We start from the raw sequence: 27719 nt of genomic DNA on the forward strand, positions 1-27719 counted from the left end.
GGCAAGCCTGGGAGGGACTGTGGGAGAGCTCCAGGGCATGTCCAGCCCTCTCACCCAGTCCCTATTGGCTGGACCCCAGCAGCAAGCTAACCTACCGTTTGGAGCATCTGCCCCCTGGTGGTCAGTGTGCATCATAGCCACTGGTTGAGTAGTCAACTGAATGGTTGACCAATCAATCGGACACTTAGTATATTATGCTTTATTATATAGAATAATTCATATACCATACAATTTATCCACATAAGTGTTTATATAACAAAATTTGCTACTTTAACCATATTTAAGTGTATAATTGAGTGGCATTAATTTTATTCACAATGCTGTACAACCATCACCATTATTTCCAAAGCCTTTTCATCACCCCAAATAGTAACTATAGGTGTTAAACTAGCCGAAACCTGTTTGGCTCAGTGGATAGAGCGTCAGCCTGCGGACTCAAGGGTCTCAGGTTTGATTCCGGTCAAGGGCATGTACCTTGGTTGCAGGCACATCCCCAGTAGAGGGTGTGCAAGAGGCAGCTGATCGATGATTCTCTCTCATCAGTGTTTCTGACTCTCTATCCCTCTCCCTCTCTGTAAAAAAAAATCAATTAAAAAAAAAAAAAAAGCGTTAAACTATACCTCCCATTTCCCCTTCCCATAGCGCCTGGTAGCCTCTAGTCTGTTTTCTGTCTCTGCATTTTCATATCTAAGTGGAAGCATTCTTTGTCCTTCTGTGTTTTCTTTCACTCGACATGTTTTTAGGTTCATCTGTCTGTGCTGTGGCCTGTTTCAGAACACCATTGCTTTTTGTAGTGGAATCATATTCCACAGGGTGGGTTTACCACTTTTGCTTTTTATTTGTAAACTAGAGGTCCGGTACATGGATACATGCATATTGAAAGGAAATTAATTAGAAGGTGGCCATCGGGCAGGATGGGGCGAGATGGGCCAGATACACCCTGGAGCCAACCTCCCGCGGTCCCTCTCTGGCAAGCTGCACCTGGGGCGGTGCTGGGGCTGGAAAGGGTCTGCAGAGTGAGCAGGGTTCCTCCAACAGGTGGGGTCCCTCCACCTAGCCTGTAGGGATGGGCCAAAGCCAGCAGTCCAATATCCCCTGAGAGGCCCCAGAGTGGGAGAGGGCACTCTGCAAAGTTGCTGTTGCTTGGCAGCTCCTGTGTTGAGTGTCTGCCCCCTGGTGGTTATTGCACATCATACTTACCAACCCGTCACTTAGCCTTTTTTATATATATATATATATATATATATATATAAATATATATATATATATATATATATATAAAATACGCGCGCGCACACACATATTGATGTTTATGGAGTGATTGACTGTCAGTGACGCCTGGTTCAAGGTGCTATTGTGTGCAGTGGAGTGTCTGTGATGCTGCAGGCAGTGCCAGACATGGACACTATCTAAGCAGGAGTCCTGCTTGCCTTCTGTAAAGGGGCAGAGAGTAAATATTGCAGGTTTTGCAGGCTATATATCGTCTCTGTTTTGGCTTTTCCTCCTTTCTCCCTCCCTCCCCTCCTACCACTGTTACACTTGGGAGCTGCAGGCCACACTTGGTCCACAAGCCTGGTTTACTGATCCCTGATCCAAGAGCAAAAGCTCTCAAATGGGATCTGGCTCCTTGTTTGTTTGTTTGCTTATTTGAAAACCTTACTCAGATCATTATAAATTCCCATGAGGTTATAAGAAAGAATACAGAGAACCTTCTTGTACACCAGTTTCCCTAATGGTAACAGTTTTCAGAACTATAATTAATATCAACCACGATATCAATACAATAACCAGGTTTTATCCATATTTCTCCCTTAGATGGATTTTGCTTAGTCCACAAAAGGTATTGCTTATTGTTTTTCATTTTAAATTACTGCCAGAATTTAGAACACTGGGCTACAGTACAGTGAACTTGACTCAACCAAGTCAGATCACACTGTTATTTGCTTGAAACATTGTACTTTCATAAGTTTATCAAGTGTTTTACTTCAACTGATTAAAAAAATTTGAAAATGTAATTTTCGCTTTAACCATTGTTTCATTGACTTTGCAGAATTATATAAACAATGTTTCAAATCATTTGAGCCAGTAAAAGACAAAGGATCTTTAATATCCATGAAAAGTAAAATGTTGTCTTTTTATCAGTGTAAGAATGACCTTAATGTAACTGTTGTAGAGCAGCTGGTGAAATGTCTCTACTTTGAAACTGTTCTTTTTCTTTCAATTTTCTCATAGATTATTGCTTAGTCATCATTAACCGTTCTTAAAGCAGTGGTCCCCTATCGTTGGTCTGAGGACCCCTGGTGGTCCATGAGGAGTGACCTCTGCTTTAAAGGAGATATTAATTTTCCAATCTTACTTTTCCCTTAATTAAATGGGGCTTCTTATAACTCCTTTTTCCTAGGATTTCTTTCATAATTCTGACTTTAAAACTTTTATGTAAGTACTGTCATTTGTCAGGTGCATTCTTTTCTTCCACTTCTACATACATAGTTATGTGGTTCTTGTTCACTGGATCTCCCTGGGGCAGCGTGGGGTAGGTGGCACCGAAGGATGAAATGAACTCAGAGGCCTGTGGGTAATCAAAATCATTATCTTTGAGGTTATGTTTTATTGTAACTTGAAGGAGGGTGACATTTTTTACAGCATTTGACTATGAAAAGTTTTAGCCACATGGCAGAGGTAACAGAATTTTCCTGTGAAGTCCCTTCGTGCCCACTCCCTTGACCTCTGCCTCACTTGTCTCTAGGCTGTTTGGGTTCTGAGTCAGGTATGTGGACTGGAACTTGTGAAGTGTCTCCACTGGACATTTATGCTTTTAATGCTAATTCAAAACCATTTTCTAAGGAAAGTCTTCAGCCTCCTCAGAATTCAGGTCCCCGAGCCCTCTTTTTGGAGGGACTGTGGGAAACTGTCCTGCAGCGTGTCATCCTTCTCCGTTTCCTGTGTTTGCTTTGCTGTGGTCCAGGGATTCCACTTGCCATTGTGATGGCACCAACATCTAGTGTGTCTCAGAGTGAGCAGTCACCAGTCTTTGTGTTTCCCGACTTTCTTAATAGATAAGAAACAACAAGAAGACTGCCATCTTAGTTAAAGAAGTGAACCCAAAAAAGAAGCTTTTCTTAGTCTACAGACCAAATACTGGGAAACAGCTCAAATTAGAAATTTACGCTGATTTAAAGAAGAAATATAAGAAGGTATTTTTTTTTTTCATTTGTGCACAATGCTATTTATAAATAACTTGTTTTATAGTAAGATTGAAAGTATGTTTATACCCAGTTTTGATGTTATCTGCTATTAAGAAACCTGTAAGGTGATGATTTAAAATAGCTTGTGTTGTTAGGAAAAAAGCTTTCCGTGAAACTAAAAGTTTTTAAATAAAAGGAAGATGTGCAAGACTGAAATTCCTTCCCACCAACTCTGGCTTCATTAGGAGCTGCTGTTTATATTTTGCAGTGATTTCTAGAAAAACAGTGAATGACTTTGTTTTTCCTAACATCATTATTACTAGGAGCCCAGTGCACAAATTCATATACCTTGAAAGGAACTGTGGGTAATGTTGATAATGTCCCTCAGGTGCAGCCTGTAGCAAGGGTCAGGTATTCTGTATAGAAGTCATCTTAAGTTGGCTTTACAGACCAGATTAGGCAACCAGTTTGTGTACAATTCTTTCCAACAGAGTTTTTGTCTTACTTTCAACAGGTCGTCTCGGATGATGCCCTGGTTCACTGGTTAGATCAGTATAATTCATCTGCAGACACTTGTACTCATGCTTATTGGTCAGTATTTCGTGTTTCTCATGACAGTCTTCAATGTCATCAAGATTTAATTAAACATGCCTTTACTTTAGTGCTGTCTATAAATATATGAGCACATTGTTTGCTGTTTGGTGTGGCGCTTTCAATCAGCAATGCTTATGGGGGGGAGGGGTGTATGGTTGATTTTTCTTTTTTTTAATGGTTTAAAGTATTACATATGCCCCTTATTCCCCAGTTGACCCTCCCCTGGTTAATTCTTTTATGTGCCCTGACCTGTAGCCATGGCGATTAGCACGATCTCCAGTAGGGGGTGTGCAAGAGGCAGTTGAATGGATTTTTCTCTCTCATGGATGTTGCTAACTCTCTATCCCTCTCCTTTTCTCTCTGTAAAAAAATCAATAAAATATTTTTAAAATAAAAAATAAAAATATTTATTGATTTTAGAGAGAAACATCAATGATTAGAATCATTGGCTGCCTTGCACGCCCCCTACTGGGGATAAACCCGCAACCTGTGCATGTGTCCGGACTGGAAATTGAACTGTGACTTCCTGGTTCATAGGTCGATGCTCAACCACTGAGTCACACCAGCCAGGCAGCAGTGTTTTTGTTTTTGTTTTGAGAATAAATTAGTGGTATTAGAAATTCTCTTAGGAAAACTTAAGATAAAATATATTAAATATTAGCCTACAAAAATCCTCTCAAACATTTGTTTTGAGTTTTAGCAAGAAAAGTGTCCCAATACTGTATATTCATCTTGAATTAATACTGGAAAGATATATATTTTTTAAAATATATTTTATTGATTTTTTTTTTTTACAGAGAGGAAGAGAGAGGGATAGAGAGTTGTTAAAAACATCAATGAGAGAGAATCATCTACCAGCTGCCTCTTGCACACTCCCTACTGGGGATGTGCCTGCAATCAAGGTACATGCCCTTGACGGGAATCGAACCCGGAACCTTTCAGTCCGCAGACTGACGCTCTATCCACTGAGCCAAACCGGTTTCGGCTGGAAAGATATTTTTATCGATGAATTGTGAAAGTAATTCTTGTCTTTTTTTTCATAGCTTTTAAAATAAATCTATGTTTTTATTTTGTTTGCTGAGGCCTTTTCCACTTACCCGAAATACTATAGAAATAACTGGCAGGATTATTTTATAAGCTTGCATTAATATAGTAATATCCAAAGTAAACTAATGGATAGAAAATGACAAGTGCTTAAGTGGCTATAAAACCAGTAAATCAGCCATTGTATAGGGAGTTAGGTCCCAGAAATAACTAATGTTAAAAATCAGTAGTGATAGTTCACATTGGAAAGAATTCAGTATGTCAAAAGGATTATACTCTAAGGAACTGCCAGTAAAGGCAAGGTATTTTCCATTTGAAATTTGGGTAGACCTTGCTAGCCTTTTGTTTGAGTATGTGTTCATAAATATCTCCCCTCTCCCTCTCTCTTAGGCGTGGCAATTGTAAAAAAGCAAGCTTGGGATTAGTTTGTGAAATAGGTCTTCGTTGCCGCACGTATTATGTATTATGTGGATCAGTACTGAGCGTCTGGACAAAAGTTGAGGGTGTTCTAGCATCTGTCAGTGGCACAAACGTGAAAATGCAGATAGTTCGGCTGCGAACAGAGGATGGACAGCGGATTGTAGGTGAGTGTTTTTTGTTTGTTTTTGTTTGAGTTCTGGGGAAAAGACTTTATTTTGCTTTTTACACCTTAGTCTTACCATCTCTTCTTGTAATGGGGTAGCACTTGCTTTATATGTTCTTAAAGAGTTGAACAGAAGTTATACCTTGAATGGACATTGCTGATTTTGGTTAAAGTTCTGGGATGATCTTTTATTTTATGCTGCTCTTGCTCTCCCTCCTCCTCCTCTTCACTGGCCGTCTGTGCAGGTTCCCAGCCTCCTGCCCCACGTTGTCTGAAGTCCACCCTGTCACGGTTATCATTTAGGCTGAGATGATGGCATTCAGCCACTGCCCAGAGGGTGGGTGGGGTCTTGCAGGCCTGGGCTAGCTGATGCCACCACTTGCTCTGTCCCAGGCTCTCCGGGGATTCCCCCAGTCCTTCCCCTTTCCCGCTCCTTGGTCTCTGTGTTACTTGCAGGAACCTTCCTCTCTGCAGATTGGTGGTCGCCTGTGGCCAAAGGCAATCTGTGAACATTTTTTTCACAAAGTATTTTTGGTTGCAAGTGTTCATTTATTTGAATTAGTTGCCAAAATGTAAAATCCAAAAGCCTGGATTTTCATCTTTTCAAAACACACAGCAGCTTCTCTGGAATATTGAGCCCTCCCGCTCCCACCAGGGAGAAGCCTCTAGAGTTTTTCTTACCCAGGGCCTCTGCTGCCCAGTCTGCAAGCATCTGCCTGCTTCAGTCAGCATTGGAGTTTGTGACCACAATTCTGTAGTCTTTTTGTTGCATTAGTACCTGCCAAGGAGGGCGGTGTTTGGGAGCTGAGAAAGATAATGGAGAGGAAGGTCCGGTGCTTCCCTGTCTGTGCTTCCCCCAAAGAGACAGTGTGCCGTGAAGACCGTGCATATGCCCAGGTGTTTGTGGGTAACACTGCCGAGGAACCGGGTTTCTCTGAAAGAACCATTTTGGTTGTTAGGTATTTGTTTAGGTTTTGTGTGGAGTGGTGTTTGTTACACTTAATATTATGCCTCACTTGGAATTTGCTGTGCAGTGTAAAATACTGTGTGGTTGCTCCTGAATGCAACCTTTAAAAATTCTTGTTTCTAATGGCAGGTCTGATCATCCCTGCAAATTGTGTGGCTCCTCTTGTAAATCTCCTGTCAACTTCAGACCAGTCTCAACAGCTTGCGGTCCAACAGAAACAGCTCTGGCAGCAGCGCCACCCCCAGAGCATTGCCAGCTTGAGCAACACATAAGAACAGACAGGTTTCAACATGGATGTATCTAAAATGCTGTTGAAGCATATCATTTGCATAAAAATCAGGGACAGTTTCCAAAGAATTATAATTTTTTTCAGTTGTGCTCTCTCTAGTTAATTTTTTTGGGAATAAGGACAGACCTGGAATAGATAGCAAAACTGAAAATCAACAGTGCCGATGGTGGTACATGTGTCTTTCCTTTTGCTTTGCCCATGGTACTTCCCATATGCTCCTACTTTGGGGAGCAGAAAGGGTGTGTGCGCGTGCGTGTGTTCGTCTGTTTGTTTGTGAGTTTGTTAAAGGCTACGAACCACAATTGGTTTAAAAACGCTTGGAACTTCCCAACTGGCTTTACTTAATGTTCCACAGTGCTCAGGGTTAACGCAGGTCATCCGTGCCATTGCTGGGGGGTTCTCCCTGGATGCATGTGTTTTGGGTCTATAAATATTGAAAATATGTATTGGTTTCTTTTTCCAACTTATTAAACACTAGGTCTATTAAAGCATGAAACGAAAGGTTGCACATCACACATTCAGGTTATTTTCTAGTTTCTGTTCTGACAGTGCATGTCTTTGAAAGCATGCGTAAACAAGATTAACAGATGTCATGTGACAGAGAGAAACATTTGTAGGTGAATAGCATTGGTCACTGCATTTTTATAACGTTTATACCTGGGTATTGCTTCTAACCCCGTGACACCTCTCCGACCCCCATCCTCCCTGCCCCAGGTTCTTGTTAAGGTGATAAGTACAAACATTTTTTTGTGTGTGATAAAACTCTTTAAAAAGTTAATTTTAATGTATTAATAGTATTCCTAATGAGTGCTGCAAAAAACGGCTACAAGCCTGCTTTTCTCAAAATTCCATTTTCCTTAACTTAAGATAGGTTGTAGAAAAAAAGGACAACTTGGCTTCCATTTTGCAAATCATCTTTTTTTTTTACTTTGTTATCGTAATATGTTGGTCGTTCATAAAAAAGGAAACCATACTTGAGCTGTAAAGGAGACAATGAGGAAACAAACACTTGAGGCTTCTGCTGTATGTTTATTTCTGGTTATTGTTACCTAGTAACTTGAATATTGTTTAATGTTGTAAGACATTGTAGAGTTTATCTCAAGCTGTTAAAAATGGTAATGTACAAATGTGAATAGACACTTATCTATAATATGGGTAAGTTTTGTTTCGCCTATAATAGATGTTTTATAAAAACAAGTGAGGGGACAATTGGTCTTTTTGTTTCCTTCCCTTTTTCTTTGCTTGCACAGGTTGCACTATTGAAAAACTGAGATTGTATAAACCTGGTCAAAAGCTGCAAGATACCACCATCTTGTAGATGTCAAATAAAAAGTTGTTATCTGAACCAGCAGTGGACTCTTGTTTAGGCCCCACCATCTCCAGAGGCAGTCTGCGGGGGTTCTGCAGAACTCGGGTGCTGCTCAGCGTGTCTCGGGCTTTAGGGTGAGAAGGTGTTGAGGGCTGAGATGTGGTGCCTGTGGATCCTCCCGGCTGAGTTGTTTGCCTTTGTGACCTTCTAGACGCCTCGGAGCAGGGGAGGCAGTGATGGTGGTGGAAAGCGGGCTTTCGTCCTCTTGTGTTTCTTCCCGCCTGAGCGTGGTTGTCAGTTCAGTTGTGTCGCCTTTACCACAGGTGTGCTTTCTTTGGATTCATTTATTCCTGATGCCTAAGAGACAAATGGAGAGTACTTTCTGTTCTTTGGCATATTTCGCCTAGTGGATGCAACTTTTATCTTCAGGCAGGTCCCTGTGCCTCAGGCAGTGGTCCACACCAATGTCAGCCAGTCCCGTGTTAGGGCTGTAGATCGCCCAGCCTGGAGCCGCAGCAGCGCTTCCCAGGTGAACTGTCGCCCATGCTAAGGTGAAGCAGCTGGACAGGAAGCCCAACAACCGGCCCCTCCAGTGCGACCGAATGGCTGGGCTGGGGAGGAGGAGAGACTCGGGCTGTAGGCCAGCTTCCCTGTTCTGTGTGGGTACCAGCAGGTCACGGTGCTTCCGGGCAGCGTCAGGACGAGGATTCTTTAGCTGCAGTTGGTGACCCCACGGTTCATGATGTAATGTTTGCTCGTGGAATAGCTACCTGATGCAAAGAGGCAGTCAGATGTTCTGTTCTCGGTAGAACAGCTTTGTTTTGCTTTTTAAATAAGGTCCAGAAATAAGGCCTCTGAAAACGCTCAGATAGAATAGACACTAAAAGGCAGCACTCAGTGTAAGTGGAAGGGGGCTGAGGTGCCGTTCGCACCCCCTGCATAGGGCGGCGTGCCAGAGCCTCTGCCCGTCCCCCTTCCTGGAGGCGAGCATATGACCTTTACACTGTGCCCTTAGCCAAGTCAGCAAGTTCAGGTTGGCCAATGATTGGAAAACCCGGCATTCAAGGTCCTTCTCTGCCAGAACATCAAGTCTGAAGCCAGCCCGTGTATTTCGGGATCTGAATGCCTGTCTGAACCCCGGGGCCCTGTGGCCTCCGTGTGAGCCCACGTGGCCTCCGCAATGCCTTCTCTCCCTTTTAGCAATACGACTCTGAGCACAGAGCTTGGCCTGTGAGTCACGGGGTGTATTCAGAGCTCACAGTGTCCAGAACTGCTGAGATGGTTCCTCGGGGGAATTAGTGTTCCCCTGAGTTAGCACCCTCCGTCCACACTACAAGGTTTAGTGGGTTATCCAGATAGGTGTCAACGGTGTGAATTCCTAAAGGTATTAACCAAGTACTTTAAACACAACTTGATCAAAAAGTAAATATCTTAAGCAGTTTTCCCTTTGTGCTGCTAAATTGCAGATCCTTTCATCAGTATCTTTACACCAGTATATAAGTCAGCAAGATCCTGCATCCAAAGCATTGTAGTGCATGTATGTATATATATTTATTGCAGTCCAATTAGCCCTTCTGAAACCTTTTTGAGTTGCAACAATGCACCTTTTCGTTTTATTTTGCCTCATCTGTAAAAGTGAAAGGTCTAGAACACCAAACTCCAGGGAAATAGACTCTTTTAGAGACAGTTTTCTGGCCGGAGCCTCTGGGCATTCACTCGCTAACCGCTGTGATGCTATTAGACAGCTTGTGGCAGGCTTGACTGGGGAGGGTACCCGCTCAGCTTTCACAGCTGTGTAACGGGAGCCTTTTGAGCAAGAGAGAGAAAAGCATAGAACAGAAATGACATCCCAGGTGATGAAGTAGCAGCAGAGGCCAAGTATTTTCCCTTTGGGTCCTTTTCTTGGTGAGATGAAGAGGAAGGTCCCTATCTGAAACCTGGTTTTTAAAATGTACCTGAGGGATGGATATTCAGTAGTTTCTAAGAATGGTGCCGCTTGAGAGTCCCTGGTAGGCGACCCAGTTATCACGTTTGGTTAGTTCAGGCCGTGAGGTGACAGTGGTCACCACTGGGATGACGGGCACTTGTTGACTCCGCTCCCTGCGTCTGGGGTCTCCCCACTAACACCGCACCCATGCACACACACCATGCACACTTGTCTGCTCGAAGTCTATGCAGCTCACAGTCCACGCCTACCTGGCCGCAGCTGTGAGCAAGATCCATTTGCAGAAATTCCTCGTTGGCTGCCAGTGTCTAATACAAAAGCAGTGTCTTTTAAGGGCATGGAGGTGGAGGAAGCACATCTAGACACCTGCCACTCAAGCTAGCTAGTCATGCTTTCCTGAGTCCTTAAGGTGAAATCAATACCCACCTTCTAATTTTATGTTGTACTTACATATGTGTACATAAGGGTGTATATATAGAAATGTTGAGCTCTTTCGAATTCTGAATGTAAATATTTCTTGTAAATTGAGACCATTACCAACTGGTTTCCCCTTCAATCCTATTTATTCTTTTCTTGACTTCCTATAATGGGGCATTGTATAAAAAAAAAAATTTTTTTTTTTTAATGTAGAAAAGTATGAAAACTTCTTAGTTGAATTTATTCGCATATTTTAGAATTCAGTTTTGCATCTTTGCTTTGAATTCCAATGTGTGTGTTTTGTGTTAATATTTTCCAATGTGCGATTGTGTTTTGCCTTTTTATTACCAATTTACTGTGTGCAATGCATTGTATTGGGGGAGGGGTGAACTTGAGTGCAATTTCTGATACTGTCATTATATGACTAGTTATGCTCGTTCATGTTGCTCTTTGGAAGCTATAGTGAGCCTGATATTTTCACATAAAAAAAAAAAATTCTTCCTGAGACTTCCTTTAAGCTCCTCTAACTTCTTCAGTGCATTGGGATCAAATGTAGCTCCGCAGCCAACCCAGCCGTTCCAGGCCCGCACCAACCTCCTCACCGGGCCCTCCCGCTGGGGGAGAGCCTGCAGACCTGCACACGGAGGTATGTCCTGCTGCTGCTGCTGCAAATGCCCCGTGTTTCTCCCAGAACCTGGGCCTGTTTTCTAACTGCCGGGGACCATCGGAGATGAACTTTGCAGTGAGCTCAGGTCGCCTGTTAGAGAGATGGACAGCAGACAGGGAGGCACCCCGGTGCAGCCTGTGTCGGTGGTGACGGGTGGCATTGGACAGAGAGCAACAAGCCCACCGAGGAGGCTCCCGGGAGCCCTCAGCTCCTGGGGGATCCCGTGCCGAGGGTAAGCCAGGCATTACCTGAGGAAGGGCTGGCGGTGGGCTCTCCTGCAGTCCTGTCACCTCACTAAATGAGCCACACACCAGGGCCGAGCTGGACCACGGCTTCCTTCTCGGTCGGTGCTGCCAGCAGAGAGGCCAGGTGACTCGTGAGCCCACGTGGCGGGGTCCGTCTCCCAGGAGGCAGGCAGAGGGCTTTTTATGAGCATTTCATGGGCCTTTCTTTCGTGAACACGTCTCGTTCGTTACTGTTGAACGTGGTAGACTTGTTGAAAATTTCAAAGTTCTCTGCATTTGGCGAAGTCTTGGGAGACTTAGAGTGTCCTGCTGTGGGACATGCTCCAGCATCAATGCCCTTCAGCCACCGGCCAGCCGTCCTCCGATGCTGAGTGGTTGAACTGAGCTTTGCAGCAGCAGCCATGGCCTCTGCAGCCACGTGGCAGGGCACAGGCAGGCTGAGGTTTCCCTTAGTGTAGTGAGCCCAGGGGCCAGCCTGGGGGAGCCCAGGCCTGGAGGTCACCCCGGCTCTCCCGCCCCAGGGCCCCGCCCCAGGCCTTCCTTGCTGCGGCAGCATTGTGGCACTGAAGAGGGTAAAGGAGCTTCTTTCTGACTCCGCCTTGGGGGGCAGAGAGCTTGTTTTCTACGTAGCACGTTGACGTCTCATCATCAGACACACAAATCATCCTGTCCATGGTTTATACCGAATTTGCAAACTACTGATGTTATTTTTCAATAACCACTTGTGTCTGCCATCGACCCCGGGAGGTGGGAAGAGGCCCGTGGTATCTTCGCAATAAAACTTCCACCACCAGGTTCTACCTCCGCTGAGCAAAGGATGCTTTTATACGTAGGCGTAGACCACCCTCCTCCGCTGACCCGACATGGTGCATCTTGAGACAACGCGATGGAGTCCAAAGACAATTTGAAAATGAAGGTGGATGTGTGGACTGTTGGCGTTGTTTTTCTTTCCTTCTCTTTGTTTAAGTCTCCCCTTTGATATGGCTACTCGGTGTGAATGTCCGTCTGTATGTGAAGGTCCGCACTGTTCTGATGCTGCACTGCTTGGCCCGGCCTTCGTGGTAACCAGGACCCGGGTGTCCCGACACGACTGTTCGCACCGCTCCGATGTGTCGCGCTCCACGCTGGGTCTCATGCAATAAAAATGTGTCGGGCTGCGTCGCGCGAGGCCCACCCTCGCCAGGAAAAGCGATCAACCACGAAGCGTAACAAATTCTGTGTCTCGTTGTTGTGGGTTTTCTTGTTTTGTTCTGTTTTGTTTCCTTTGGTTTTCTTTCTTTGTAAGATTCTTAAATAAATTAAACCAGCTAATACACTTCCTCTCTCTCCGTGTTTTCCTTGTCCGGGTTCTGGGCTGTAACAGTGCCAACACACTCTCCTGGAGAGCGGCTTTTACGTGTCCGGGCCCCTAAAATGAGTTGCAGGAGATACCTTGGGATGTGGGTGAGATGGAGGCCGGGCCACTGTGGAGCCCTTAGGACTAGGTCTGGCCGAGGTTCTGCTCCCACCACTGCCGAGACAGGTCGCCCAGCCTCTTCTCTGAAAGAGGCCACAGAACAAGGGCAGCCACGAGTGGAAGACGTGGAACATGAGGCTGTCTGTGGAAAATCCATCCCGTGGCTCATGAGACGACAAAACAGAAACTGATGCAGACAAGCCCCAGGCAGTGGCGAGCTCGGCTGGGTGTACGCCTGTCGCAGTCCATTGCTTTCTGGACTCAACTCCACAGCCCTCAGCCCCCTCGTTTTCAGGTGAAGTTACTCTGCTCGTAAGCTCTGACAGGCCTTTTAGTTTCTCATTTCTATGCACTTGGTGCCCGAACTTAATACTCATTTATTTAGCGAGTGTTTAATAAGCAACTGCTGTGTGTCTAGCATCAGGCCACATGCTGTCCCCGGAGGTGACTCCTCATGGGTAGTAATTCTAGTCTCACAGACGGTCAACACGTGGTCCTGGGGGCGAGGTGGCAGACTCAGGACAGCTGTGCGGCCCCGACTGCCCTGAGGGTGGAGAGGAGGGGGGTGATTTTATGCCAGGGCTGAGCTCTGCTCACTGGGGGAGAAGTGAGTTTTGGCCAGGAAGCCTGGTCCAAGCTCCTTGCCAGAGAAGTTGGGAATAAACGGAGAGAGGACAGCTCAAAAGGAGAGGGGTTAGCTGCCCAGGAAGTGACTAGATCCCTTTCCCATATGTGGGCACCTTCACCTTCACTTCACAGATGAGATGACGGGCACTGAGGTCGGGAGCCAGTAAGGGGTGGGGGGCCTTGTCCCCAAGGTAATCGGGGCCAGGGGTGACTGCTCCCTCTGGAACAGGGGTGGGAACCTTTTTGCTGCCAAGGGCCATTTGGATATTAAAAACATTCCCAGGCCACACAGAATTATCAACTTAAAAAGCTGCTGTATTTGGTTAGACATTTAATTAACTCACCACAAATGCCTGGCCGGGCCAGACCAAATGATGTCGAGGGCCTTACCCAGCCAAAGACCAGATGTTGCCCGCCCTGCCCTCGCCCTGGAGGACAGCAGTCAGGGGGAGGAGGGGCTTTCTGAGATGTTCAGGGTTTGGCTTTATGAGCCGTCTCTGCGGGGTTTGAAACGCTCCAGCGAGTTCTCCTATTTGTAGCACACAGCACTTAAGGGAATTTAATCATTTGTAAATGGTGTTAACGTTTAGGGGAATTTAATCTCGTCAAATACATAAGATAATTGAGCATTAATTGAAGAGCAAGTGAAAAGGAGAGAGCGTTGCATTTTGACTAAAATATTGGTACCTCGAGCTTGAAGAATGGAGAGAAACTTGTTTTTAAATGTAGAGCTTTAACAAGTCGAGTAGTAATTTGAATAAGACATGAGAGACCAGACTTCCAGTAGACCCTGCACATCCTGAGTTGTTCTGCTCCTGTTTTTTTGTGTATTCAAGTCTGTTGTCAGGCCCGCCACATGTGCCCTGGATCCTTGCACTATTGACATTTGGGCCGGCCATGCTTTGCGGGGTGGGGCTGTCCGTCCGGTGCCATTGGAGGGCATTTAGCAGCACCCCTGGCCTGTACCCACTAGATGCCAGGAGAGCACACTACCCCGCCCCCGAGCTGGACCCCCCCCCCCCCCCCCCTCCAGGGTCCAGCCATTGCCAAATCTCATCTGAGGATCAAACTTGACCCTGGTAGGGAACCACTGCCCTCGGCAAGGTAGCCATAAGGAGGCCAAAGAACGGGTCTCTGCACACGAGCGTGAGTGTGTGTGTGTGTGTGTGTATGTGTGTGTGTGTGATAGGGCCCGGGGACAAGGCAAACACCCCTGAGATGGGGAAAGTACAAATGTTAATTGGCTGGGGGGTTGGAGAGTGTGCAAGTTCCATACATATGAATATTTATCAGCTAGTCATTTGAGAGCAGGATGTAAAGAAGCCATCTGGGCAGGCCTTTAGGGAGAGAAAGGAGGCTTTAAAAATGTGCAAAGATGCTTATTTTTAGAGTCCAATTCCCGAGAAGTTGGCTTTGTCCTCTGAAAGCTGCCCACCCTGGGTGGCGAGTGCCCCGCTGGGTTAGGAGACGTACACCATTGCTCGTCTGCTCCCAGGTAACTGTTGTGAAGAACTACCAGCAAGGGTTAGGCAAAGAGCTGGGTGGATGCTAATAGAGTTTGCGATACTTAATTTTTATGTTTTTAAAAATACATATTTCATTGATTTTTCACAGAAAGGAAGGGGGAGGGATAGAGAGCTGGAAACATCGATAAGAGAGAAACATCTATCAGCTGCCTCCTGCACACCCACACTGGGGATATACCCACAACCAAGGTACATGCCCTTAACTGGAATCGAACCTGGGACCTTTCAGTCTGCAGGCCGATGCTCTAGCCACTGAGCAAAACCGGTTAAGGCTAATTTTTATGTTTTTGTTGGTTGTGGGTTTGATCCCCGGTCAGGGCACATACAAGAATCAACCAATGAACGCAAAAACAAGTGGAATAACAAATTGATGTCTCTCTAAAAATCAATAAATTAAAAAATTAAAAAAGAAAACAATTTACAATAACATCAAAGATAATGAAATGCTTAGGAATAAATTTAACTAAAAGAAGTACAAGACTTGCACACTGCAAACTAGAAAACATTGTTGAAATTAAAGAAATAAGACCTAGCCTGGCCGGTGTGTCAACCTATGAACCAGGAGGTCAAGGTTCGATTCCTGGTCCAGGTATATGCCTGGGTTTTGGGCTCCATCCCAGTATGGGGCCTGTGTGGTGCATGTAGGAGGAAGCCGATCAATATTTTCTCTCATCATTGATGTTTCTGCCTCTTGCTCTCCCTTCCTTTCTGAAATCAATAAAAAAAATATATTTTTAAAAAGAAATACCTAGCCCTAGCTGGTTTGGTTCATTGGATACAGCATCAGCCTATGCACTGAAGGGTCCAGGGTTCGATTCCAGTTAAGGGCACATAACCTGGGTTGCAGGCTGGATCCCTGTCCCAGTGGGGCCAGATGCCGGAGGCAACCAATCAATGTATCTCACATCTATGTTTCTCTGTCTCTCCCCCTCCCTTCCCACTCTTTCTAAAAGTCAATGGAAAAAATGTCCTCAGGTGATTAAGCAAAAAAAAAAAACAAAAAAAAACACAAAAAACAACAACAGAAAAACAACAACAAAATAAAACAACCCCCCCCACACACACACAAAAAAAAAACCCACACAAAAACCTATATAAATTGAAAGCTATCTTGGGTTTGTGAACCGAAGAGCCTAAAATTGATATACCAATATAATACAAGTCCTATAAAAAATTCCAGTTGCCTTTTCTTGTGTGACCAATAATAAAATTTAAAAATGGACAAGCAGCCGAAACCAGTTTGGCTCAGTCCTGGGTTCGATTCCCATCGGGGGCATGTATCTTGGTTGAGAGCACATCCCCGGTAGGGGGTGTGCAAGAGGCAGCTGATCAATGCTTCTCTCTTATCAATGTTTCTAGCTTTCTATCCCTTTCACTTCCTCTCTGTAAAAGCTCAATAAAATATATTAAAAAAAAAAAAAAAGCTTACCATCACTGCTCATTAGGGAAATGCAAATCAAAACCAGGAAATACTAGTTCACACCCATGAGGAAAATAAAAAAGAGTCAGGTAATAACAAGTGTCGGTAAAGATATGGAGAAACTAGATGTCTCATGCATTGCTAGTGGGAATGTACCATGGTGAAGCCACTATGGAAAGCAGTTCGGTGGTTCCCCTAAAAGTGAAACATAAGACTCAGCAATTCCAGTCCTGGGTTATACCCCAAGGAATTGAAAGCTGTTGTCCATAGAAAAAATTGTATACAAATGTTCAGAGCGGCTGTACTTATAACAGCCAAAAAATTGAAACAATCCAATTGTTCCTGTTTCTCCAGTGGAATAGTATTTGCCTGACTAAGAGAGTAGCAAAATACTGGTACACGTTACAATGTGGATGAACCTTGAGAGTATGATACTAACTGGCCCTGGCCGGTGTTGCTCAGATGGTGGGGTGTCCCATGCACTGAAGGGTTGGTTGCTGTTTCAGTTCCAGGCCAGAGCACACGCCTGGGTTGCGCGCTAGGTCCCTGGTAGGGGAGTGCAGGAGGCAGCTACTTGATTGATGTTTCTCTTTCGCATCTATGTTTCTCTCTTTCTCCTTGCTTCTTTCTCTAAAAATAAATAAAGCCCTACCTACCGGGTTTGGCTTAGTAGATAGAGCGCTGGCCTGTGAACTGCAGGGTCTGCATTCTGATACACTGAGTGTAAAATACACAGCTGTGTTTTTGAAGACTTTGTATGATACAAAATATCTTAACTTCTTTACATTCTTTCCACATGGAAAACCCAGTGTCCTGGCTATATTGTGTTAAAATGTATTAAAGATTCGTTTCATAGGTTTCTTCTCACTTTCTAACGTGGTTACTGAAACAATTGAATTGTGGCTACTTTTGATACTGGATCCCTGGTGTGTGTATTGGGGGTGGGGGGTCCGGGAAGGAGGGTAGGCGAAGGTGTCACTCATTGGTTGATGAAATAAAATGTCCCCCAGCACCCTTGGCTGGACAAGCCTAACGTGGACCACAAGGGGAACCCGTGAAGGTGGGGAGGAAGGCAGGCTTGGCGGATCACCCTGCCGCACCAGGCCCGGATGTCTCCAAGTCTGCGACTCATTTAAAGGTTCCCAAACCGCTGTTCCCCAAAGGGAGGGCCCCCTCATCATGCATGCTGATGAGCTTCACTTATTGAAGCACAAAACCGGGACAGACCACCTTCCAACGCTTCACCCCCTCATCCCAACCACCCCTGATGCAGTCAGCCTGGAGGACGGGCTGGGCCGGGGTCCTCGGAGGCCCCACATTGCGAGGTGAACTCCAGGGGAAGAGAAACGTGACCGCGCTCCTTCCTGTCCCCCCTCCCGGCGCCGCCTCCGGCGCGTAGTAGGCGCTTCTGCTCCTGCAACACCCGGCCGAGCTCAGCCGCACCGTTATGCAGACACAGGGGTGACTGACTCCCCGGGAGGAAACTCCTGGCCCCCCAAAGGGTTAAACACCGCTGACTGCAGACAGGGACGTGCGATTTATTTGAAATCAATGTCAAGAATCGGTGGTTGTGATTCCGGGGAAGAGCCAGACCTGGGCGTCTGGGAAGGATCTACGTGCTTCAAACAAAATACCATCCGCCACCATTTTCTCCAGGTAATTTTCCATCCCCGCCCCCACCGGCCGGGGACGCAAAAGTAACGCTGAAATCTTGCTCTTTCAAATGAAAGGATATATAGATAGATAGATACATTTTTTAAGCGGTAAAATAAGAAACCTCCGGGCGCTGGCCGCCAAAAGAAGAAAGGAACCCCGGGGCCCGGCACAGCCCGGACCCCGCCCCCCGCCCCCCAAACTTTGCCAAGTTGCGGCGGGCGCGGCGCGGGCGCGGGCGCGGGCGGGGCGCGGGGCGGGGCGCCTGGCGCCGGGCCGCCCCCTCCGGCCGGGCCGCCCGCTGGCTCGGCGCAAAGTTTGCGGCCGCCGCGCCCGCCGGTGCTGGGAGCGCGCCGGGCGGCGGGGGACGAACGGCCATATTTGCCGGCGCGGCCCGAGCCCGGCCGCCCAAGTGCGCGGGAGCCCGGCGGGCGCTCGGACGGCGCTCGGCGCGCGCCGGCCGCCGGGGGGATGTCTTACAAACCCGCCCTGGCCGCGCACATGCCCGCCGCCGCCCTCAACGCCGGTGAGTGCCCGCGCCCGCCCCCGGTGCCGCCGGGGGGCCCGGCCGGGGGGATCCCGGGGCCCCGCCAGGCCGGGGGCGCCGGGTCCCGGGCCGCCGCCGCCCCGATCCCGGCCCCGCGCCGCCAAAGTTGGCGGGTGCGCCGCGCGCGGGGCCGGGCGGGGCGGGGGCCGGGGCCGGGGTCGGGCTCGGGGTTCGGGTTGCGGGCGGCCGCGGGCGGGCGGGGGCGGGGGAGGCTCCGCGGCTCCTTTTTCCTCCGCTTTCGGGCGGCGCGGCGACGGCCCCTGCCGGCGGGAGGCGGGAGCGGCGGGCGCGGGGCGCGGGGCCGGGCCCGGGGCGCGGGCTGCAGGCCGGGGGCCGGGGCCGGGGCCGGGGCGCTCCGCCGGCCGCAGAGGCGCACGTGCGCGGGGCCGGCCCGGGGCAGGCGGGGGGGCGCAGGGCGCAGGGGGGACGGGGCCCCGGGCGCAGGGGCGCAGTGAATGGGGCTCCGCCTGGCGGGGAGCGGGGTTGGCGGAGCGGGACACGTGGGAGGCCCTCGGTGCGCGCTGGGGAGGAAGTTGGAGAGGAGCGGGCGCCTCTGGGTGCTGGCAGGCGGGGTGGGGGGGATGGGGGGCATCGGAGCCGGCCTTCACATCTCGGGGCGGCCCCCAAGTCTAGACAGAGAAGGCCTCCTCCAGCCCCAGTCGGGAGGGGCCACCCCCTCCCTCCCCTCCCCGGGGCTGCCGCCCGGAGGTCCCGGGAAACTCCGCAGAAGTTGTCAGGCCGCTCGGGGCTGTGCCCAGGGCCTCGCCCGGGGCCGGGGAGACCGGCCTGTCCCCGCCCCAGGTCCTGCTCCTCCAGACAGTTGGCTGGGAACAGACTTCCCCAAAAGCTGGGGCATTGGCGGGGCGGGGCGGGGTGGGGGGGGCAGAGGCCGGGAGGGGTGGCCTCCGGTCAGAATGCCACGCTGGCGCTGGCAGCCTCGCAGGTTCGGGCCTTGTCTCCGAATGTGACTCCTCAGCTCCCAGCGTCTGCGGAGGGACCCACAGCAGCAGTCAGTGTGCAGGCATGTGTACACACAGGGGAACACACGTGTACTCAACTTTCTGGATGCAGCCTTGGGGATGAAAAAGGGTTAAGATCCAGGGTGTGCATGGGGGGGGGGTGAAGGTGAAGGTGGGTTTTGAGCCTCAAGAGCAAACAGGGCTATTTTCTCAAACGTCCTCACCTGCTCTGGGGTCTGCAAGCCTCAGAGAGAGAGGCTTTGTGGGCCAGGTGGCCTCCCCCCCTCCCCCTCCTTCCCTCCTGTCATCCTCGGGGTGGGGAGGAGGAGGAGGGAGGGTTGGGGACCTTTGGGGTCCGGGGTCATGAGTGACAGGCACCCGCTCAGGAGCCCTGAAGCCGGTTCTGGGCTGCTGGCACCTGTACTCGGGTTTTCTTCTTCTCTGGCGACATCCAGGAGGAGTGCCAGGCGCCCGGATCTCCGGGGTTTGGGGGGGGCACCCCTGCCGGTGCACCCCTTTGCGGAGCCCCAGCTCCCCTGCCATTTGCATCCAAGATGGACTCTCCTCCGGCTTCCCTGTCATCCTGCCTCCTGCCCTCCGGCCCTGCCTCCCGCGCCCGCGCGGGCTGCCAAGCCCGGGCCTGGCCCGCGGTGGCAGCAGCGGCAGGAGTTAGACAAAGCCTCCGCCTCCCTCCCTCCCTCCCTCCCTGCCGGGGAGCCCCCCCCAGGCGCCCCAAGTGGCGGGAAGGCCGCCAGCTCCCCGGGCCCAGGCCGCTCTTTGTCTGGCGTGGGGGCGGGGAGGCGCTGGCCCCGGAGCTGCTGGCCTCCGAGTCCCTCCCGCCGGCCGCCTGGTCCCCGCACGCTCACCGCGGGCATTGTCTGCGGCTCGGGCACCAGCGCTCGCACCCGGGCGGCCCGGCCCCGGGTCTGCAGGAAGCAGGGGGCGTGAGTGGGACTCAGGGCCATGTGCCAACTCCCCAGGCCCACAGACACCCCCTCTGCCCTCCTGTAACACAGTGAGGGGTGCTCGGCACCCAGTGGGGTCCCCTGCCCGGACCTGCTGAGCAGTTTCTCCCCGCTCCCCACGCCCGATACCAGCCTGGGAGCGTGAGACCTTCCTGTGGGAACACTGCCTCCAGCAGAGGGGGAAACCGAGGCCTCCAGGGGGAAGGGCGTGTGTGAGGCCACCCCGCCAGGTGTGGCACAGCCGGGCTGGCTCCCCGGCCTGATAGGATGCCTGGGGGTGCCGGCCCACCCATCTTCCTGGTGCCCCAGCCTCACCCTGAGCATCCTGGGAGCTGTCCCCGCCCGCAGCGGCGGGCGGGCTCAGAATCCAGCTCTGGAGCTGCAGAGCCTGAGCTCACAGACCACACTCGGTGCCCACGTCAGCCAGGGCAGGAAGTTGGGGTTTGGCGGAGGGGGTGAGGGGAGCTCAGGGCAGCCACCCTGCCCCAGTCCTGTGCCCTGGGTGGAGTGAGCCCCCCCCCCCCTGCTGAGTAGCACGGCCCCACCGTGCAGTATTCTCCCCGCCTTAGAGGCTCAGAGCTGCCCAGAGATGTGCCCAGATCCCCTCTTGGAGTGGCAGTGTCCGTGGGTCCTGACTGGGCATCCCATGCTTTGGAAAAAAAAAATCTGTTTCTTGATTTTAGAAGAAAGGGGAGAGACAGAAACACCAATGATGAGAGAATCATCGATCGGCTGCCTTGTGCACGCCCCCGACCCTGGGGATTGAGCCTGCAACCCGGGCATGGGCCCTGACTGGGAACTGAACCGTGACCTCCTGGTTCATGGGTCACCCCTCCACCCCTGAGCCACGCTGGCAGCCCAGTGTCCCGGTGGGTAAACCCAGGGTGGGCCTGGGCGTGGACGGACAGAGGGACGGGCCTTGGGGTCAGCTTCCCCTGTGCAGTGCCCACCCTCCTGGCCCGTTTCTCTCTCCAGCTGGGAGCTCCCGGGTTCTCGAGGGCCCCTTCCAGCCCCATCAGCCAGACAGCGTCCAGAGCTGCCGCCTCCCGGCCCTCTTCTTGCCCGCACCAGATGAGCAGCTGGTCGCTTTGGCCGGCCTGGCACCAGCTGTCCCTCCCCGGGGCCAAGTCTGCCGAGCCCGCCGGCTGCCTGAGAGAGAGGCCGCTGGCTCTGCGGGTGGCGGGCCGGGCGGGCGAGGAGGCGGGCGAGCGGGCAGGCAGCTGCTGAGGAGGGCTAGGTAAATTCTCCATGGTTACCGCTGTTTGTAATTCCACAGGACATCCTCTCCCCGCTAATGGCCACTCGGACGCCATTACAGGTCCGCATGCTTCCGGCTCCTGAGCTGAGCGGGGAGCTGGGGGATTCCCCGCTGCCGGTCCACCCGGTTCAGGAGACGCCCTCCTGCCCCAGGGATCCCTCGCGGCCGAGGGACAGTGTCTCCGAGAGCTGGGGTCCCTAAGGGGGCCGCCCCTTCCCTCTTTGGGTGCAAGTCACCCGGGCGTAGACTCAGACTCCCCGGAGTCCTGTCCCCGCGCTGGAGGGGGCTGATGGGCTCGGGGTGAGGGCCTGAGGACAGGGGCCGTGGTATTCTCCAGATCCCCGGCCTGGTGCCCGTCACCCTTCGCCAGCCAGGGGGGTCGCAGCCCCGGTGTGGCCATCCTGGGCGCAGCGGGCGGTTGTGGCAGGGATGTGGCCGAGGTAGTCGGCCCCTGGGTGACGGAGACGGCGAGGGTTAGGCCGAGCGTCACAGCACCTTCCTCTTTGGTGCCCTCCCGACCCCAGGGATGGGAGGGAGGTCACCGACCACGGGAGTGGTGGTGTCTGCGGCTGCGGTGGGTGCCAAGCCCTTAGAGGCCAGGGGTCGGCCAAGGCCAAACCAGAGGGCAGGAGCCGGGGTCTCTGCCCGCGGAGAGGGTGGGCCACGGCTGATGGCGCGGGGCCGGGCAGCGGGCCTGTGGGTGGCCCCGGGTCCTCGCCTCGGGGACGGCTGGTCACAGCGACGGGGTTCCTGACTGCTCTCTCCTCCACCCCAGCGGGGAGCGTCCACCCGCCGTCCACCAGCATGGCCGCGCCCTCCCAGTACCGCCAGCTGCTGAGTGACTACGGACCACCGTCGCTGGGCTACACGCAGGTATGGCAGCGGCAGGGGTGATGGGCGGCGGGAGGGACGGAGGAGGAGAGGATGGATGGATGGATGGACGGACGGACGGACGTCCTCTGAGCTTCCTCGGGTCAAGGCCCCGGCTGGACTCGTATTCAGGACCAGAGGTGTCTCAGAGGGTGGCAGGGTGATTCGTGGGGACACTGAGCTGGGGTGGGCGGTGGGGGGCACAGGGAAAGGTGGGAGCCCTGGGGGCTGCGGTTCTGTTGGGGGGCCGCCACCCCCTGTATGTCCCTAGTGGGTGGTCTTGTGCCTGATGCCCGGGGAGGAAGGCCTGGCCTGACTGTGGGTCTGACCTGGAGGCCGCAGCCCCAGCAAAGGGGACCCAGACGCATGTGGTGAGGAGCTGGTGGCTCCTGAGTGAGGCTGCCTGGGTTTATAGCTGGTTCTGCCACTTCTTTTTTTTTTAAAAAAATATTTTTTTATTGATTTCAGAGAGGAAGGAGAAGGAGAGAGAGAAAAATCCATGAGGAGAGAGAATCACTGATGGACTGCCTTTTGCACGCCCCCCACTGGGGATCGAGCCCACCACCCGGGCCTGTGCCCTCACCTGGTTCTGGGTGGACGCTCAGCCACTGAGCCACGCGGGCCGGGCTCTGGTCCTGAAAACGGGACTCCCCCCTGGCAGTGGCCCGGGGACCTGGTTTTCTCCCTGTCGGGCGGGGCCCCGGGCTGGCCGGAGCGGGCGGAGGCGCCGGCCAGGGAAACGTGGCCTGCGGGGCCCACGGCTGCCAGCTGCGAGGTCCTCTCGCGGCCGGAACTGGCGCATTCTGGGGTCGCCGTGGACACCGCCCGCGGGGTGAGGTGCGGCCGGCCATGCCGCGCCGGGCCGTGCTGTCCCAGGAGGAGAAGCGGGCCCGGGCGCGGGAAAGGGACTCGCTGAAGAGGCGGCGGCGGCGGGAGGACGGGCTGAAGCGCGGCCTGGAGCGGCAGCGCAGCGCCCTGGCCGTGAGGCGGCAGCGGCAGCGGCGCAGGGAGGAGTGCGGGGCCCCGAGGAGGCGGCGGCAGGAGGCCGAGGACCGGGGCCAGGAGAAGAGGAAGGACCTGGAGACTCGGCAGCAGAGGCAGCAGAGGAGGAGGGAGGAGCAGGCGAGGGCCTCCAGGAGGGAAGGCTGGTCCTGGTGCCACTGGGGAGGAGGAGGGGGAGCAGGAGGAGGAGGAGGGGGAGCAGGAGGAGGAGGTAGGAGGTGGAGGAGGAGGAGATAGAGATGGAGGAGGTGGAGGAGGAACAGAGATAGAGGAGGAGGAGGAGGAGGAAGAGATAGAGATGGAGGAGGAGGAGGAGGACATAGAGATGGAGGAGGAGATGGAGATGGAGGAGGAGGAGGAGATGGAGATGGAGGAGGAGGAGGAATAGAGATGGAGGAGGAGGATGAGGAAGAGATAGAGATGGAGGAGGAGATGGAGGAGGGAGAAGAGGAGGAGGAGGAGGGAGAGGCCCATGGGGAGCCCAGCCTCACGGTCTGGGTGCTGCCTGGGCTGTTGAGGCGTCTGGAGAAAAGGGTGTCTGTGGGGCGAGCCCGCCAGTGGGGGAGGCTGGGCTCCGTCCAGATGGCCTTGGGGGCTTTTCTAGTCCTGCCCACCCCAGGTGTGGCCTCCGTCTCGCCCGCTCGCTCTGCACCCTCAGCCCCTGGGTGATGCTTGCTCATCCCCCGGGCCCTGGGGCGTTCGCGGTGAAGCCTTTGCCATGAGGCAGGCCGTGGGGATGCTGGAAGCTTCTGGGAGCTGCCTGCCGGTTCCTGGGGCGGAGGCCAGGCGGCCCCTCCCTGCTCTGGGCCCCTCGGCGGGGACGGCGCTGGGCCGCCGCCCTCCCGCCCCAGCCTGTCCTGGCCGCGCAGACACGCGGGGGCCCTGACCGGCCGGAGCCAGGGCCGTCAGCCGTCTGACCTGCTCTCCGATTCCAGGGAACAGGGAACAGCCAGGTGCCGCAGAGCAAATACGCCGAGCTGCTGGCCATCATCGAAGAGCTGGGGAAGGAGATCCGGCCCACGTACGCGGGCAGCAAGAGCGCCATGGAGAGGCTAAAGCGAGGTGCGTCCGGCAGGCGGCCCGAGGCCCCGCCCGGCACTGCCGGGGGAGTTTTCCAGGGGCCCCTGGGCGGCTGGGGGTCGCCGGGCCTCCGGGGACGGGGAGGCATCGGCGGGGTGAGCGGCTCTGGGGTGTGGGCTCGGGGTTGGACAGGCCGCTCCGCCGTGAGCCTTGCCCGCCTGTGGCTGCAGGAGGGTCCGTGTGCCTCCTCCCTGCTGCCCTCCTGGGGCCATGGATGGCGGTGGCAGTGGGGGTGGGAGTGGGGGGAGGCGGTCTGTGCGAGTTCGGGGCAGGCGACGGGGTGCCTTGAATGCTTTTGCGATGGAGGTGACAGCACAGGGAAAGGCGACTCAGTGACGCTGTGAGCACCCAGTGTCTCAGGACGGGAGCCGCCGGCTGCCCTGTGAGGCGAGAGGAGGAGGGAGGACTTCTGTTTAGAAGGTGGCTGTGTGTGTGAAGTTCATCTCAGGAGGGGTGTGAGGATCTCCAGAGGGTTCGGGGAGCACCTCGGAGGAAAGAGCAGCAGCCGGGTTATGAGCAGAGGCGCCCGCGGCGGCCGCCATTGGGGTCGCGGGTCCCCGGGGACAGGCAGGGCCGGGCGGGGGGAGCACAGGGGACTGGTGGTCAGAGGCTGGAACCGGAGAGGGTTTGGGGCGGGTGTGGGCTGAACCCCGCTCCAGCCTGGGGCCAGGTGGGCACAGTGCTGCCATCTGGGCCTCGTCAGATCGGACGGAGGCGCTGGCCACCTGAACGGGAATCCCTGAGCGTCTGGCGGGGGGTGGGGAGCCACGGTGAAGTCAGCGTGTGGACACACCCAGTGCCCACTCTGGGCACAGCCGGGCGAGCAGCGTCCTGCCCAGGGGCCAGCTCACGTGGGAGCAGGTGGGAGGCTGCAGTGGGCACGAGGGAGTGCGTGCACTGTCCATAGGTCGGCGTCGGACAGCCAGTGAGCCCTGGGTGTTTTGTGGGATTTTTAAACATCCTTACCAGAGGGCAGGTTTTCATTAATTGTCAGAGGAAGGGGAGGGAGGGAGAGGGAGAGGGAGGGAGAGAGAGAGAGAGAAACATGGATGTGGGAGAAACATCGGTTGCTTCCCATATACTGGGGATTGAACCTACAACCTAGGGATGTGCCCTGATCAGCATTCCAACCCCAAACATTCTGATGTACAGAAGACTCGCATCATGGATGTTTCTATGTCTCTCCCCTTCTCTCTTCCTGAGATCAATATATTTAAAAAAAAAAAAGAAGAAGAGAAAAGCAACAATTTTAAGGTGTGGGGTCCTCAGAGTGAGTCGGGTGTGGGTGGAGTCCCGTCTCGGAGAGCCGGCTGGCGGGCACCCTGAGTGCACAGGGAAGGGGTTAGGGAGACCCGGTGGGGAGGGCTTTGAAGGGGAAGGAGCCTGGGCAGGCGTGGCTCAGTGGTTGGGCATCATCAACCTATCAATCAGGAGGTTACAGTTCAATTCCCGGTCAGGGCACAGGCCTGGGTGCAGGCTTGGTCCCCAGTGTGGGGGGTGCAGGAGGCAGCCAGTCAATGATTTTTTCTCATCATCCATGTTTCTCTCTCCCTTTCTGAAACTAATAAAAACATATATATATATGTGTGTGTGTGTGTGTGTGTGTGTGTGTGTGTATATTCAGTTAATACTCACCTGAGGATGTTTTCCTGTTGATCTTTGAGAGTGTGGGAGAGAGAGGGAAAGACAGAAACATTGATGTGAGAGAAACACATGGATTGGCTGCCTTCTGCACGCACCCCAACCAGGGCCCAGGCAGCAACCGGCATGTGCCCTTGACTGGAATCTAACCCGGGGGACCCTTTGGTCTGCAGGCCAACACTCCACCCACCGAGCCAAACCGGCTAGGGCGTCAGTGCCTTTTAAACCACGTGGAGGCCGGGTGGCTGGATGTGGGCCCCAGGCCAGTGCGAGGGCTCTCTGGCTGCTGGTGAGAGGGCCCTCTTCCTCCTTCGACGTCCTCTTCCTCTCCCGGCCCGGGTCCGGGGGCCGTCCCAGCCGCTGCCTCTTCTCTTCCAGGCATCATCCACGCCAGAGGGCTGGTCCGGGAGTGCTTGGCCGAGACGGAGCGGAACGCCAGGTCCTAGCCTCCCAGGCCTCCCAGGCGCACGCGAGGCTTTCCATCCTCTTCCAGGAAGTGACAGCTCCCGCCCCCGCTCCGATGAAACTCGGTCCCAGCTCGGTTTCTCCTCCCGCGCCCCTCCCGCGGTCCGTCAGGCTCCGAACCTCCCGGCTGAGATGGAGACGAGGGTTCGCAGTTCTTAGGTTTACATATTAGTTAGCAACTACCCAGGGCGTTTGTGTTTTTCTAAGCATTGATTTCCACGATGCACGTCATTACCTGTCAGGCAAACTAGCTGGCCTCCCGGGGCCCTCCCGTGTGTCTCTCCTGGATACATTTCTGTTACTCACGTGCTTCTGTTTCTCCTCTGAGCCCATCCCGCTCTGAGGTGTGTGTCAGTCCGAGGCAGCGCTTTAGTAGCCAGTCCCGTTTGCCACAGAGTATAGATTCTGCTCAATGTAACTTTCTTTCCTTTTTTTTTTTTGCTTAAGCATTTGCATGACTCTTAGTACTTTGAAGTCAATCTTTTAAGTGCACAAGTTTTAAATACAGAAGAAAGAGCAACTGACTGAACCGCGAACCTCGCCTGACAAGGACCCCTGAGATTCCCCTAAGGATGTATTAGATTTCAGCCCCGCCTTTCCCAGCAGTGGATCCAAACATCTGGAAGAAAGTGACTAATACTGTTTGCATCTTTGTATGTATTTATTACTTGATGTAATAAAGCTTATTTTCATTAACAACTGGTATCAAGATGTGGGTTCCTTGACACAAGTGTCATTTAAGAAATTCTTTTGATTGATTTCAGAGACGGGATAGAGAAACATCAACGGTGAGAGAGCATTATGGTTCAGTTGCCTTCTGCACGCCCCCTGCTGGGTTTGTGCCCTGTGAGGGAATTGGAACTGTGACCTCCTGGTTACTAGGTCAGTGCTCAAGCGCTGAGCAACACCAGCCAGGCTCCTGGCATTTTTAAAAACGGCTCCTTGAGCCGATACCGGTTTGGCTCAGTGGATAGAGCATCTGTCTGCAGACTGAAAGGTCCAGGG

The 27719-nt window shown here is 52.7% G+C and overlaps 2 protein-coding genes across 9 annotated transcripts in view; both read left to right on the plus strand.

Annotated features, from left to right (window-relative positions):
* SBNO1 (strawberry notch homolog 1) overlaps positions 1–8010 on the plus strand; it is a 60675-nt gene extending 52665 nt beyond the window's left edge. For 6 of the 7 annotated variants that reach the window (XM_036449207.2, XM_036449206.2, XM_036449214.2 and 3 more), the window contains 4 exons: positions 3057–3194; positions 3700–3776; positions 5214–5407; positions 6503–8010. In XM_036449207.2, the coding sequence (XP_036305100.1) occupies positions 3057–3194; positions 3700–3776; positions 5214–5407; positions 6503–6645 (552 nt within the window). In that variant the 3' untranslated portion in view covers positions 6646–8010. The remainder of the gene's footprint in view (positions 1–3056; positions 3195–3699; positions 3777–5213; positions 5408–6502) is intronic. The other variant, XM_036449213.2, reaches the window with a different exon arrangement.
* Positions 8011–18225: 10215 nt separating this feature from the next.
* Positions 18226–27413, plus strand: CDK2AP1 (cyclin dependent kinase 2 associated protein 1). 2 transcript variants are annotated; one of them, XM_036449505.2, is made up of 4 exons: positions 18226–18453; positions 22432–22529; positions 24464–24590; positions 26628–27413. In XM_036449505.2, exons 1-4 carry the CDS (start codon positions 18399–18401, stop codon positions 26693–26695), a joined length of 348 nt encoding a protein of 115 aa, XP_036305398.1. In that variant the 5' UTR covers positions 18226–18398; the 3' UTR covers positions 26696–27413. The 2 variants fall into 2 exon arrangements, with proteins under 2 accessions (XP_036305398.1, XP_045441501.1); XM_045585545.1 differs by lacking the exon at positions 18226–18453 and adding an exon at positions 19472–19495.
* Positions 27414–27719: the final 306 nt, after the last annotated feature.

This window comes from Pipistrellus kuhlii, unplaced genomic scaffold (assembly GCF_014108245.1).
Source record: "Pipistrellus kuhlii isolate mPipKuh1 unplaced genomic scaffold, mPipKuh1.p scaffold_m20_p_20, whole genome shotgun sequence".
Taxonomy (NCBI): domain Eukaryota; kingdom Metazoa; phylum Chordata; class Mammalia; order Chiroptera; family Vespertilionidae; genus Pipistrellus; species Pipistrellus kuhlii.